Genomic DNA, 13,601 nt, shown 5'->3' on the forward strand with positions numbered 1-13,601 from the left:
TGGGTCTAGCAGGGAAAGGAAAAAATGAGAAAAGCAAGGAAGTATTATTACCAGGCCTGTAAGGAGCAGTCACAGAAGAACTGGTGTCAGTGTCACTAAACCTGCTGCCTTGACAACCGCTAGGGTGTCCCCAGAGGTGCACGTTATCAGCTGCAAAGCCCTTTGCCTTTCTCTTGTGAAGCAGGAATGCACCATACCGCACCTCATTATCAGACTTGCTTGGCTTGAATATTCATTACACTCCCTCCAGTGGTGGGTCTGCCCGTAGTAACTCAACAGAAAAATTCCTCTAGAGCTGGGTTGCCCAAACTTGGGCTTCCAGCTATTTTGGGACTTCAGTTCCCATCATGCCTGACCACTGACCTTGTTAGCTAGGGATGATGGGAGTTGTAGTCTGGCAACAGCTGGCGACCCAGGTTTGGAAAAGCCTGCTCTAGAGTGTTGGTCTTCAACTGGTGGGTCAAAACCCACCAACAGCTTGCAATAGCAGCAGCACCATCATATGAGAAAAAAGAAAGAAAGAAAGAAAGAAAGAAAGAAAGAAAGAAAGAAAGAAAGAAAGAAAGAAAGAAAGAAAGAAAGAGGTCTCCAAATGCTTGTTTGGGTTAAAGGTAGATCCCAGGTCTGGAAATATTGAAAGCTCCTTCTCTGCTTCATGGCTGAGTGGGGATTTGAAGCCTGGTCTCCGAGGTTTTCGTTTAACCACTACGCTATTTGAGGCAAAGGGAAATCACCTTTCTTCTGAAACTTGTATCCTCATTCCCACTTGTTTAAGGAGAGAACTAAAAACAACAGTTTTAACCTTTTTGGTGCTGTTTGTTTAGCCTTTTATCTGCTTTTTTAAAAAGTAGCAGTGATTTCTGAGTTTCCACAGGAACATCAGCACTTCTGAGAAATTTTTATAGGCAGCCCTAAAACTATGAAACTTGCTGCATGAGCTAGATATGTGCTGTTGCTACTAAACTTATTACTGTCTGGATTCGATTATTTAGTCTGATGTATCATTAGAGAGTAAATAAATTGAAGATGAATGGATTTATTGTTTGTTCACACACATTCCTTTTTCTCCATTTTGCTATTTATTGAATAAGTTTATTGAAGTAAACTTGCAAAGGTTTGTTTCCGTAGTGCAATAATTAATGCAGTATCTGTACCATCTCTTCTGCCTGTAGAGGCCTTCAGAATTCACAAGGACTCAGGGCTCATAACAACTCGCAGGCGCCTACAGTCTTATGAGAGGTTCAACCTCACAGTTCTGGCCACTGACAAAGGGAGACCACCTCTCTGGGGAACAACTATGCTCCAAGTAGATGTTATTGACATCAACGATAACCGTCCGTTATTTATCCGCCCCCCCAATGGAACTATCTTGCACATTAAAGAGGTAAATCCCTATCTAGAATTTCTCATGCTTCTGATAAACGATACAGTAGTCCAGCGTTGGCCTTCTGTAGCTTTATGCAGCCAGCTGATTTAATGGTGTAGATTCCCACAGCAAAAAGTATATCTGCTCTGATCCATGCTTTGTCTCTCACCTGCTTTCCTGAACAGAAGCATATTTGATCATTCTCAATCTTAGGTACAGTAATAAGTAATTGGATATTATTAGGATGCACACAGTCGCTCTGGCTGCGCTATTGAGGGGGGAAATCAAAATTCTGCTTTTCTTTATGAACAAAGCAATGACTAGAACTGAAATGATGCATCTGTCCATCAGGTGGCAGCAATGCAAACGGATGAGAAAGGTGCCCGAGTACAAATATAAAAGTGATGTCTATTGCTCAGCTTGAGCTAACATGATGCTCCAGACTGGGCTAGAACAGGACGATGATGGCGTCTTACTTTCACCTGTTCTCTGTATTACACAACTTGCGAGTACTGACGAACCTGATCTTAAAGTAATGTGTGAGCTGTCCTGAGAACATGATGGTGCTCCTGCACATCAGAGGCTCTGCTTAGAAGCTTATAGGCTTCTAAGTTCAGAGGTTTAAAGGTCTTCGCTGCAAGAGCTCTAAGTACAAGTTTGGCAGGCCATTCTGCTTTGACGAACCTTTAATGAAGGGAAGTGTGTGTGTGTGTGTGTAGGGATTTATGGTTCATAGGACATACTCTTCCCCAATAGACGCTTCTAGACTTGCATCCTTAAAAGCTTCCCCAGGCAATATAATATTTGTGTCTGCAAACAGGAAATCCCTCTCCGATCCAACGTGTATGAAGTCTACGCCACAGATAAGGACGAGGGTCTCAATGGAGCTGTGCAGTACACCTTCCTCAAAACCGGCGCAGGGAACAAAGACTGGGAATACTTCACCATCGACCCAAACAGCGGGCTCATCCAGACAGCAATGAGGCTGGACCGAGAGAAGCAAGCTGTGTACAGCGTAAGTCCCCTGGTCAGGAATGCTGGGACATTCACAGGAGTAGCCCATGTGGTTCTTTGTCCACAGCTGTGGCCCTCATTGCTCAGAAGGCTGCCAAGTCCAGCCTGCCAAAGATGTGTCCCAATGCTGCCCAGGGGCAGGTGGAGAACTCAGACATGGGAACATGATTGGGGATGTGGTGAAGCTGCAGTAAAGATGTGTGCTTAAACCAGGCCTAGAACCAGCATGCTAGTGCAGCCTTCCAGGTGCTCAGTCAATTCCCCACTCAAGCTATGTGCTGCCCCATATACATAGGGATGAATCAGCACAGACCACAGGTAGGTCTGAAAGATTAGGAGCACTGCTCCCCCCTCCCAGGTGCAGAGATGTTGTAGATGTGATCTGAAAGTGTGAAGCCAGCTCCTTCCTGCTCAGTTCCTTTCCTAACTCTCTCTGTTTCTTTCTGTGGCTTCTGTTTCTTCTTTAATCCATGGACTGCTCCACAAGCCTCTTATAGGGGTCTACTGCAGTGCTGTCACAGGTTCAACCTGTTAATGTGGGCCGGGCTGGGAAGTCTCCATCCCACGGGGCCAGGTTGGTCCCAGTTTGGACCACAAAGCCATTTCCCCCAAACCATGCCCACCTGTCCCATACCTGACATCCAATGTGAGCTCAGGTGTGGGGCCGACAGAAACACGGCTGGATTCCATAGGGAACTTGGTCACACAGCCAATCACTGCAGAAAGTGGGTGTGGAGTCACTGTCCATCTGCTGTCGGGCAGTGGGTTCAAGTCTGTTGGATTGACTGCACAACCAACACGGTACTTGACTGTACAGTGGTACCTCGGGTTAAGAACTTACCGTAATTCGTTCTGGAGGTCCATTCTTAACCTGAAACTGTTCTTAACCTGAGGTACCACTTTAGCTAATGGGGCCTCCCACTGCTGCCGCGCCGCTGCCGCCGCCACCACGTGATTTCTGTTCTCATCCTGAAGCAAAGTTCTTAACCCAAGGTACTATTTCTGGGTTAGCAGAGTCTGTAACCTGAAGCGTCTGTAACCTGAGGTACCACTGTACATCTGGCCCCCTCAGAAAGTAGGTTGGCCACCCGCTGCTTAGTGCTTACAAGCAAGGCAAAGCACCCTAGCACTACAGTTCCCAAGCACCCAGCTGCCGGCAGCTTAGGAAGTGCAGCACCAAGGCGCCACCTGCCAGTCACCTGACATCGTAATACGGCGGCCCACCTGTCCAATTTGGCCTGTGGGGGTAGGAACTGATCAGGATCAGAGCCACTGAGTCAAAAAGGCTCCCCTGCCCCACCTCCTGATGGTAGCCAGTCAGGCTATTAAAATGAGGAAGAAATTAAGCTACTTATTAGTTCTAATCTCATGTAATGCCTTCATGAGGCTGAGGTCCAGCGCCAAGGGCCTTCTGGCGGTTCCCTCATTGCGAGAAGCAAAGCTACAGGGAACCAGGCAGAGGGCCTTCTCAGTAGTGGCGCCCGCCCTGTGGAATGCCCTTCCAGCAGATGTCAAAGCAATAAACCACTACCTGACATTCAGAAGACATCTTAAGGCAGCCCTGTTCAGGGAAGTTTTTAACGTGTGATATTTTACTGTATTTTTGGTTTCTATGGAAGCCGCCCAGAGTGGCTGGGGAGGCCCAGCCAGATGGGCGGGGTATAAATAATAAATACTTATTATTATATTATTATTCAGATGCAGAACTGAGACACTGAACCAGCTTTCTGCCCTTCATTTTATATCCTAAATTAAGAAATGCCCCTGTTGCCTATTTCCCCTTTCTGACTCAAAGGACTGGCTAGGGAGTAGAGTCTTCCCTTTGACATGGGGAGGAAAGGGGGAAATAAATGTTGGTTTCCTTCCGGAACTTTTGAGCTTCCCTTTTTTACAGACCAGGTGTTGTTTTTTTGTATGTGTGTGTGTTCCTCCTGCAGCTGATCATTGTGGCATGTGACCAAGGCCAACCACCTTACGAGACCATGCAGCCCCTCCAGGTGGCTCTGGATGATATAGATGACAACGAGCCCGTCTTCCTGAGGCCGCCTGTAAGCAGGTCTATCCCTTCCCCTTTTGGACTTCATTGCAGCTGTGGAATACCAGGTCCCAAAATAACAATCGGGTTCCTTCGGGAGCGATACAGGGAACGGTTGTTCTTACCTCCACCTCGCAGGATGCAGTTTGCAGAATGCGTTCTGCGTAATAGTTTATTGGAGTCCCTGGAAATTCTGGGAATTCTTTGATCTTAGAGAAATGTTCAGTTATCCATAGGGGAAAGTTTCTTCTCGCTTCACTTCTGCTACAGCAGCAGACAAATAGGAAATACCCATTGCCTGAGATCTATGAATGGGAGACCTTTGGGAAAGGATGGTAGCATAGTTTTTGGCATAATGTCAGGGAGGTTTTCGGCAAAAAGGTTATTCTATGATATTAGGAGTTCACAATGCCCTTGCTATGCACTGTTCACCCTTCTATCATGGCTTTTTTTATTTGCAGTTTTTAAATCTTAAAATCTTATGAGTGGTGTACATATAGATACAGTGGTACCTTGGTATTCAAACGTAATCTGTTCCAGAAGCCTCAAACCAGAAGCCTCAATGCGGAAAACTCAAAATGGAGCTGCGTTTCCTGTTCAATTTCCAAGGCACATTCGAAAACTGAGGCACTTACTTCCTGGTTTTTGGCATTCGAAAACAAAAATGTTCAACTACGGAGACATTCAAAAACCGAAGTACCACTGTACTTGGATGACAGTTTAACTCCTTAAAAAATTAGTAAAGGAGGAGGGATTTTTTTTTAAAAAAGCTCTTGAAATGGAAAGAAAGAAAATAGCCAAGGTTATCAAGGAAGAGCAAAGGGGAAAGTTAGGTTGCTTCTTTTGGCTGTCTTTATATATCTTGTATTATTGGTCGCACCTCAAATTTTATTTGAAGTTCAAAAAAATATTTTGCTTGCAGTTCAATATGGTTTGTGACCTGATAGTCCCCGATCCTCAAATGCAATTCATTCAGTCAGTCAGTTGTTGATAGTATTGTTTACCGTTTGTGACTTTATGCTTGTCTATTTTTGCTACCTTTTAACATGTGGTTTTTTCCCTCTCTGTCTCCCCATCTCTCCCAACATCTCCTGCAGAAAGGGTCTCCCCCTTACCAGGTTCTTTCTGTGCCTGAACATTCACGTCCTGGTACAGTTGTGGGCAATGTCACTGGAGCAGTAGATGCCGACGAGGGCTCCAACGCTATCGTCTATTACTTCATTGCAGGTAGACTTCATTTCTTTTTCTAGACTGTCCTTTGATGGTTTTCATGCTGCCTTGTGTTTGTATCATCTTTGGTTGCACCAACCATTCAGTGTTTTAGAGAGAGAGAGAGAGAGAGAGAGAGAGAGAGAGGCAACTCCCCATTTACCTCATTCCACTGCCACCCCCTTGCGATGCCAAGAATGGCACGTGCATCAGCAGTCGTGTACATGCCGATTGTGCACAAATGGGGAGCTGCCTGTATGTATTCATGTGTGTGTGGTTAGAAGCTCATTTCCACAGCTGCAGGAGCGGGTGGTGCTGTGGTCTAAACCACTGAGCCTCTTGGGCTTGCTGATCAGAAGATCCACGGTTCGAATCCCCACAATGGGGTGACCTCCCATTGCTCTGCCCCAGCTCCTTCCAACCTAGCAATTCAAAAGCATGCCAGTGCAAGTAGATAAATAGGTACCACTGTGGCAGGAAGGTAAACGGCATTTCCATGCGCTCTGGCTTCCATCACAGAGTTCTGTTGAACCAGAAACGGTTTTGTCATGCTGGCCACATGACACGGAAAGCTGTCTGTGGACAAACACTGGTTCCCTTGGCCTGAAGTGAGATGAGCACTGCACCCCATAGTTACTTTTGACTGGGCTTAACCATCCAGGGGTCCTTTACCTTTACCTTTCACTTCCACAGCTGCACTGCTGAGTGCCCACCTGGTAGGACTAGCCCGTGAACATTGGATAATGGGATTGAAGGGTGAAAGAAACGGAGGAAACCTAATTGGAATTTCTGTGTCTATCTCCTCCTCACCCACCCACACTAATACGACTACAGAAATCTCATTTTAGAGAGGAACAAGTTTAAAACAAAACTGACTAGTTCTCTCTCTTTTTTCCCAGCTGGTAACAGAGAGAATAATTTCCAGCTGAGTCGGGAAGGAAAATTGCAGGTGTTGCGGGACTTGGACCGAGAGAAAGAAGCTTTCTATTCTATCATTGTCAAAGCCTCTAGCAATAGGAACTGGTCACCTCCCCAGGGTCGCCGGGCAACCAGGATCCAAGCCATGGATCTCAGCACTGATGCTACTCTGCAAGAAGTACGGATCTTTTTGGATGACATTAATGACCAACCTCCCCGGTTCACCAAATCAGAATACACAGCAGGTAGGGATGGTTCCACTTGAGCAATGCCCATTCTAAAAAAGAATTTACCTAGTTATCATTTGGTTTACAGCCTGGGTTTATTTTAGTATAATCAGGCAAACTGGGCAAAGCCAATTTGCAAAAGAAAAAATCATAAGTAAAATTTTAGGACTGATGTAAAAATCTTTGCTACTGTATTGTGAGGTGGCAAAACTGTATATGATTTGTGCATAAGCACATTCAGAATAGGGGACTAGTGACCTCTCTTTACCACAATGTAAAATGGGATCTTTAAGACAGGGGCGGCTGATCTGGCTTGGACTACAGCTCCCATGATCTCAGATCATTGGCCATTCTAGCCAGGGCTGATGGGAGTTGTAGTCCATCAACACCCAGAGGGCCACAGGTTGGCCACCCTTGATGTAGGTATTATTTCCCAAGAAATGACTTCTACTTCTGTTATTCTCTCCCTTTGGGGCTTTTCTTTTGTTACTTCTCTGCCTCACCCCACCCTACTCCCTTTCCGAAAGGGGTAGCAACAGATGCAAAAGTGGGTTCCGAACTGATCAAGCTTGTTGCATTGGATGCCGATGTGGGAAACAATAGCCTGGTTTTGTACAGCATTCTGGGTATCCGTTACATCAAGCAACATTCCAACGACTCTGAGGAGGTGGCCAACATTTTCAGCATTGGTAAGAGAGGCAACGGCATGCATGGGGAGGGACCCGTGCCAAGTGAACTGTCTCGCTTGTTTGTGCTGCATTTGGTTAGCCCTGCTAAGTTTACATAGTGAAGGCCAGGGCCAGACCAACATATTTTGGCACCTGAGGCGGACCCCAAAATGGTGCCCACTTTCCTGTCAGGGAAGAATGGGTGAGGGAAGATCAACATCAGGAGCAAAGGGGGGAAGAAAAGATTGACATTGGGATCTGCTGTCCCTGTGGACTCTACTGCCTAAGGCCTTACCTTGCCTCATGGCTGGGCCGGCCCTCATAAAGGCAAAACGTTGTGTGCTAATAGAGCCATGGTCATATAATCCATAAGGTTGCTAATCAGTCATGCTTGAGAAAAGTTGCTGACAGGGATGCTGCCATACAACAAAGACTGCTTTATATTATCTTCAGCATCTCTTTGCTGGAGATTACACTATAGCAAGGTTTCCCAAACTTGGGTCTCCAGCTGTTTTTGGACTACAACTCCTGTCATCCCTAGCTAGCAGGACCAATGGTCAGGGATAATGGGAACTGTAGTCCAAAAACAGCTGGAGACCCAGGCTGAGGGAACTTTGCACTATACTGTGGCAAGTTTTTGAGTATAACAGTGTCACAGAACAAAGCAAGTCTTTCTGTTACACTTAAAATCTCTGCCTGCTTCGTTCCTCTTTAAGTAGGTCTTGGTTGCTGCAAATACAAGGGGGCCACTGTTTAATTGGTCTTGGGAGTGAGTTAAACTAAAGGTTAATCCACATGTATTCGGAGCAATCAGGTGGTACAGTCCTGTTTGGTATATACCATTTCAGGCTGCAATGACTGAATGCTCCCTCTTCTTTAAAAAATATCACAAGCATTTAGAAAACTAGCACTTCAGAGAGGTGGTTAGGCTTAAACCTTGTAACCTGCTGTGCTGCTTTTATGTTCAGGAAGGTTTTTACATGGAGAAGCATGCTGTCTCCCACACGCAGCCTCAAATGGCACAATCTCAACATGGCTGCATCATGTGATGATTCTGACCATGCAGGGTCACTTGTTGGTTCTTCTCAAAGGTAACCTAGACGGGATTCTTCGAACCTTTGACCTCTTCACTGCTTACAACCCTGGCTACTTTGTGGTGGATGTCATGGCCTCAGACCTGGCTGGTCATAACGACACTGCGGTTGTGGGGATCTATATCCTGCGGGATGACCAACGGGTGAAGATTATAATCAATGAGATCCCAGATAAAGTACGGCAATTTGAGGAAGAGTTCATCAGCCTATTGTCAAACATCACGGGGGCCATTGTCAATACGGATGACGTCCAGGTAACTGCTGCTTTGGGGCAACACATTCATTTCCTTAACAAGCAGTTGATCTATCTTTCTCAGTCAAAGAAATAGAGGGGGGAAACTGGCCAATTTCCTGGCAAAACCAGCGTTTGAGGGTGTGTGCCCTGGAGCCATCTAGTCACAGGGAAATGTAAGAATGGGATAGGAGAAGGGACACCTTTTTTTCTCTTGTCTCCCATAGTTCCACGTTGACAAAAAAGGCCGTGTGAACTTTGCCCAAACAGAATTGCTGATCCACGTGGTGAACCGGGAAACCAACCGGATTCTGGATGTAGAACGGTAAAGATTCCATGTGTCTCCTCTATGTAGGTTTAGATTTGAACACAGAAAGAAGCACAGCAATGAGTTGGTGGCTTAGGTGAGATTTGAGCTGAGGACTTTCCCACAAAACTTCTTAGCCATATTGCACCATAATGGCTCTTCCTCTACAGAGTTGCCTTTGCAGTTAGTTGCCTTTGCCTCAGCAGTTAGGAAGAGACTTTTTTGTTGGATAGACAGCTAAAGATTTGTTCAGTTCTGCTGCTAATATAAAACATGGGTCTAACCATGCTTTGCACTGTGTCACATTGAGGCAGGCTGCATAATGTCATTGGATATAACAACCTCTCCTGTCACAAGCATGAGGAGTCTTAGACCCAGGTCCTAGTGTTTTGGCAATGTTTTAGTCAGCTGGCATCTGATACTAGTATTTATATTAGATAGAAAGACCCTCAAGCAGTGATAGCCAACCCCGGCAACCTCTGCTGATCATAACTAAAAATAAATATTGAATTGAAACAGCCCTTCAGGTTCACATAATGATTACTTCACCATGAAAGGGTTTTTGTTGTTGTTGCCTTATGGCAGAGATTTGTGCAAAGCCTTTTCTTGCTAATCTAGCAGTACCATTCCTTTGTGAGTCTCACACCTGATTTAAGATCAGGGATGGGGAACCTGCAGCCCTCCAGGTGATACTGGACTACAATTCCTATCATACTTGGCCATGCTGGCTGGGGCTGATAGGAGCTGGGTCAATCAACACCTGGAGGCAACAGGTCTCCCAACTATGTTTAAAAAAAGAATTTGAATGATGGGCTTCATGACTCTTCTGATGCAATTTAATGGAATGAGTTCCTGCTTCCAGGATCTCTTGAGTTGGAAATTATAGCTGGGAGCTGAGGGTTGATCGTTCTTGCCATAAACACTTTTTAAAAGTGTATTTTCAACACTAGGAAGATGAATCCATAAATAAAGGTTTAACCCTCTTCCTAGAGTAATACAGATGATTGATGAGAATAAGGAGCAGCTGCGGAATCTCTTCCGGAATTACAATGTCTTGGATGTGCAGCCAGCAATCACTGCCAGGGCTCCAGACGACATGTCGGCACTGCAGGTAAGATGGAGGTGGGGGTCCTTCCCTCTCTCAAGCTTACTTTGCTTCCAGCTCTCATGCTTTTGGGGGGAAGGTCCCCCACATTCTTCGGAATTGGCTGCATTGAAAGGAACTGCCCCTTCATAAACTGTTTCCTTAGGTTTGCTGCAACAAGGTTCATAATTCTTTAAAAAGCATGCAGCTGCCAAGATATACAAATGCACCTCTTGAATTTCTTCCTATTAAAAGCACACAAAAAGGACTTATTTGGAAAGCAGCTGGCAACCTTATATTAACTGTTTTGTGAATAGAGTGCAGGTACGAGTCCTAAAGCCATATTGAAAGGAGCTTTCATGACAGGAATCTGTAGTGGTAGGTATCAAAGAGATGTTGGGTTTCGCCATCGTTTTATTAGAGTGACCATTAAATGGTGGATTCACCATTCATTTCCTTTTGTTTTCTCTCCCTGTGACCTGGACATGAATGCAGTTTGGAATCACTGAGTCAGATATCAATATCTTGTCATTAGGTCAAATATTTACAATTGGGGGACGGGGCATGTGGACCAAATTATTATCTCCCCTACCCCTGCAGGCCATGTCTATCACTACCTAGTGAGGGCCTGTCAATCACTTGAATTCGCAATGATGTCAGGGCTTCAGAGCGCACCACAAAGGGAGCTCTGTGCTGTGCTTTGAAGTCCCATCAAACAGCTGATTGGTGGTGCTTCAGAAGCCATCTTTTTGTTCCAGCCTCTTCGTAATCATATATGACATCAGGTGATGGGCAGCTTGGGCAGAATGGCCTAGCAGGCCAAATGGGAAAATCTGGCAGACCTCATTAGACCCGTACCCCAATTTACACTGGGTCAGTAGCCAAGCCATTTCCTAGACATCCTATCCCTGCTGTAACAGTTTTGTTTTTGTTTTGTTTCTTACCATTTCTAGATGGCAATAATTATTCTGGCTATTCTCCTCTTCCTGGCAGCCATGTTGTTCATCCTCATGAACTGGTACTACAGAACAGCGTGAGTAGCCTCCAGCACCTTTGTAGGGCAGAGTATTTCAGATGCCACAACAATAATAAAAATGAATTTTTGGAGCTGACATCAAACCCTTGCATACTGCAGAGGAGGAAGCTCTGATTCAGGGATTTCCGAAAGGAGTAATGGCTGTAGATTTCCACCACAGAACATAGCCTTGTGGGAGGGTGAAGGGGATGAAGTGCGTGTACTAAGTTTGTCAGCCCTGCTCCCAGGTTGCAGAGAGGGAATTTCCCTTTTTGGTGATTTATGGCTGTCTGACACCTTTGAATTGCACACTCTCTCTGCTGCCAAAAGTGGATTCATCTTCCAAGTTCATGATAAGGGATTTGGCTGCTTTACTCAAATATTTCTGCGTTAGGGCCGTAAGCTGGGTTGCATGAGGAAACATGCAACAGGTCTTTGCATGTTCAGTGGGAGAGAAATCTGTTTTCTGGTGTCAATCTTCCTTTGAGAGATAGAACAGTATTTTGTTTATTTTAAAATATTAGGTATATTCGTATATCTCAAGGAGCACAACTGAACTGGATTAAAACATAGCCTCTCTAATATATTTAAAGATGTTTAGATTTATAGAAAATTACTTCAAGATTTGGGGGGGAGGAAACCAGGGAGGAAACCCAGTTTCAGCAAAAGAACTCAGTAGCAAAGGTTCTTAACCAATAGTCTTCTACTGGTTCAGAACAGTATGTGAGAGGATGTTAAAGGGCCAATCACATTACACATATGATGAACAGACTTCACAATACAATTCTTGTGCTCTTTCCCCTTAGTTATTTTGTGTCTTGCAGGCACAAAAGAAAACTGAAAGCAATTGTGGCCGGTTCCACAGGTAAGAGATCTTGGAAGATCCATTTTTTTCCTGGCCCATTGGGAAGGAAATAGACATTGAAGAATATGATGAGATAGCCATCACTCATAATACCATACGGTGAATAATAAGATCAGCAGCTTGGCCTGGGTTGCTTCCAGTCCTTGACTCTTTGGTGCTGGTGAAGTGTTGCTTTTCCAGTCAACTGGAAGTGAAATTAATTAAGTCTGAAAAACAATTGATGTTGTGTTGCCAGCCTGTTGCACTCCAATAACTACTCCATTAAAAAGTAAATAAATAAAGGATGTAAATTCTAGACTAAACTGCTTGTGTGGAAGCAAACTAACAAAGGCTAAACTGTGAAACTTTATTTGATGTGATTATAAGTAGTGAGGAAAACTTTAGCTGATAAGTTTCTGTGTGTCTAGTTACTGGTAGAAGCACAGGGGCAACAAAAAACGGTATTTTATAAGTCAAACTCTAAACTCAACAGATGTGAATGATTCTCGGTAAATTTGACACATTGCTTTCTTCAGGTAGCCGAGGTTTCATGGACATCATGGATATGCCAAACACAAATAAATATTCCTTTGATGGGTGAGTTGTCAACAATTTCTGAAAGGTTTAACGCTGGCTAAAAGAGGCTATCCGAATGCTGACCATGCCTAATTAAAGACAATCTTGGCCTCTGGCACCTATGATTCTTACTTTTGAAGGTGGCTGTTACAGCACAATCTTTGTATATAGCGCAATCTTTGAAAACATGAGCTTAAAGAAAAGGAGTGCTTAAAGTTATCTGAGATAGTATACTGACAAGTATGTGAGCCAAACTGGTGGGTTTTTCTTGGATGGTTTCCCATTGCAGTTGTTTATTGTAGGCATCCTGTATCCTTTCTAGAGCCAACCCTGTGTGGCTGGACCCTTTCTGCAGAAACCTGGAGCTAGCAGCACAGGCTGAGCATGAGGATGACCTGCCTGAGAACCTCAGTGAAATAACAGACCTGTGGAACAGCCCAGCCAGGACTCACGTGAGAGAGCACCTGCTTGCTTGCTTACTATGCTGTGGTTGAAGCCACAGTATAGCCAACGTCCTAATTTTTGCCTGTAGCCTGTGCCAGCATAAAATTCAGCTTTCAAATTCATGTGAAGCAACAGAACACATTTTGATTGTGTGCATAAATTAGAATTGGCACTATTTGTCAATCATCACCATCCCCTTGTGCTAGAATATCTCATTTATCTATTCTTTCTCGTCCAGGCCTAGTAATCCAGCTGCACCTTTGTTGCCCAGTAGGAAGAGGCCGCAGCAATGGCATATCAACAGCTATGTAGCTGCTACATTAACTTTAGAGCTTCCTAGTCTAAGATTAGTTGTGATGATGCACTTCATGGAAAATTAGAGTCAGTCATGTAGCATGTACTTGCTGTTCATTGTTAATGAGATTTTGTTCAACATGGTGCATGCACTGCTTGGTAATTAAATTTTGCATCGGGAGGTGGGCATGCTGTAGACAAACGTTAGCAAGGGGCATTAGGGAAGTAAGCAGCGTTCCTGGAAAAGATTCCCAGATGGATTTTCCTTCAGGTC

General features: G+C 44.7%; 1 protein-coding gene across 1 annotated transcript in view; it reads left to right on the forward strand.

Annotated features, from left to right (window-relative positions):
* Positions 1-13,601, forward strand: part of CDH23 (cadherin related 23) — a 398,874-nt gene that overhangs the window by 380,845 nt on the left and 4,428 nt on the right. Inside the window, exons 53-65 of the mRNA XM_083614292.1 lie at positions 1,173-1,384; positions 2,187-2,381; positions 4,318-4,428; positions 5,513-5,642; positions 6,524-6,787; positions 7,297-7,458; positions 8,529-8,785; positions 8,991-9,088; positions 10,061-10,181; positions 11,108-11,187; positions 11,994-12,034; positions 12,550-12,610; positions 12,912-13,041. Of these exons, the coding sequence (XP_083470418.1) occupies positions 1,173-1,384; positions 2,187-2,381; positions 4,318-4,428; positions 5,513-5,642; positions 6,524-6,787; positions 7,297-7,458; positions 8,529-8,785; positions 8,991-9,088; positions 10,061-10,181; positions 11,108-11,187; positions 11,994-12,034; positions 12,550-12,610; positions 12,912-13,041 (1,862 nt within the window). The remainder of the gene's footprint in view (positions 1-1,172; positions 1,385-2,186; positions 2,382-4,317; positions 4,429-5,512; positions 5,643-6,523; positions 6,788-7,296; positions 7,459-8,528; positions 8,786-8,990; positions 9,089-10,060; positions 10,182-11,107; positions 11,188-11,993; positions 12,035-12,549; positions 12,611-12,911; positions 13,042-13,601) is intronic.

This window comes from Podarcis filfolensis (genome assembly GCF_964270895.1).
Source record: "Podarcis filfolensis genome assembly, chromosome: 5".
Lineage (NCBI taxonomy): Eukaryota > Metazoa > Chordata > Lepidosauria > Squamata > Lacertidae > Podarcis > Podarcis filfolensis.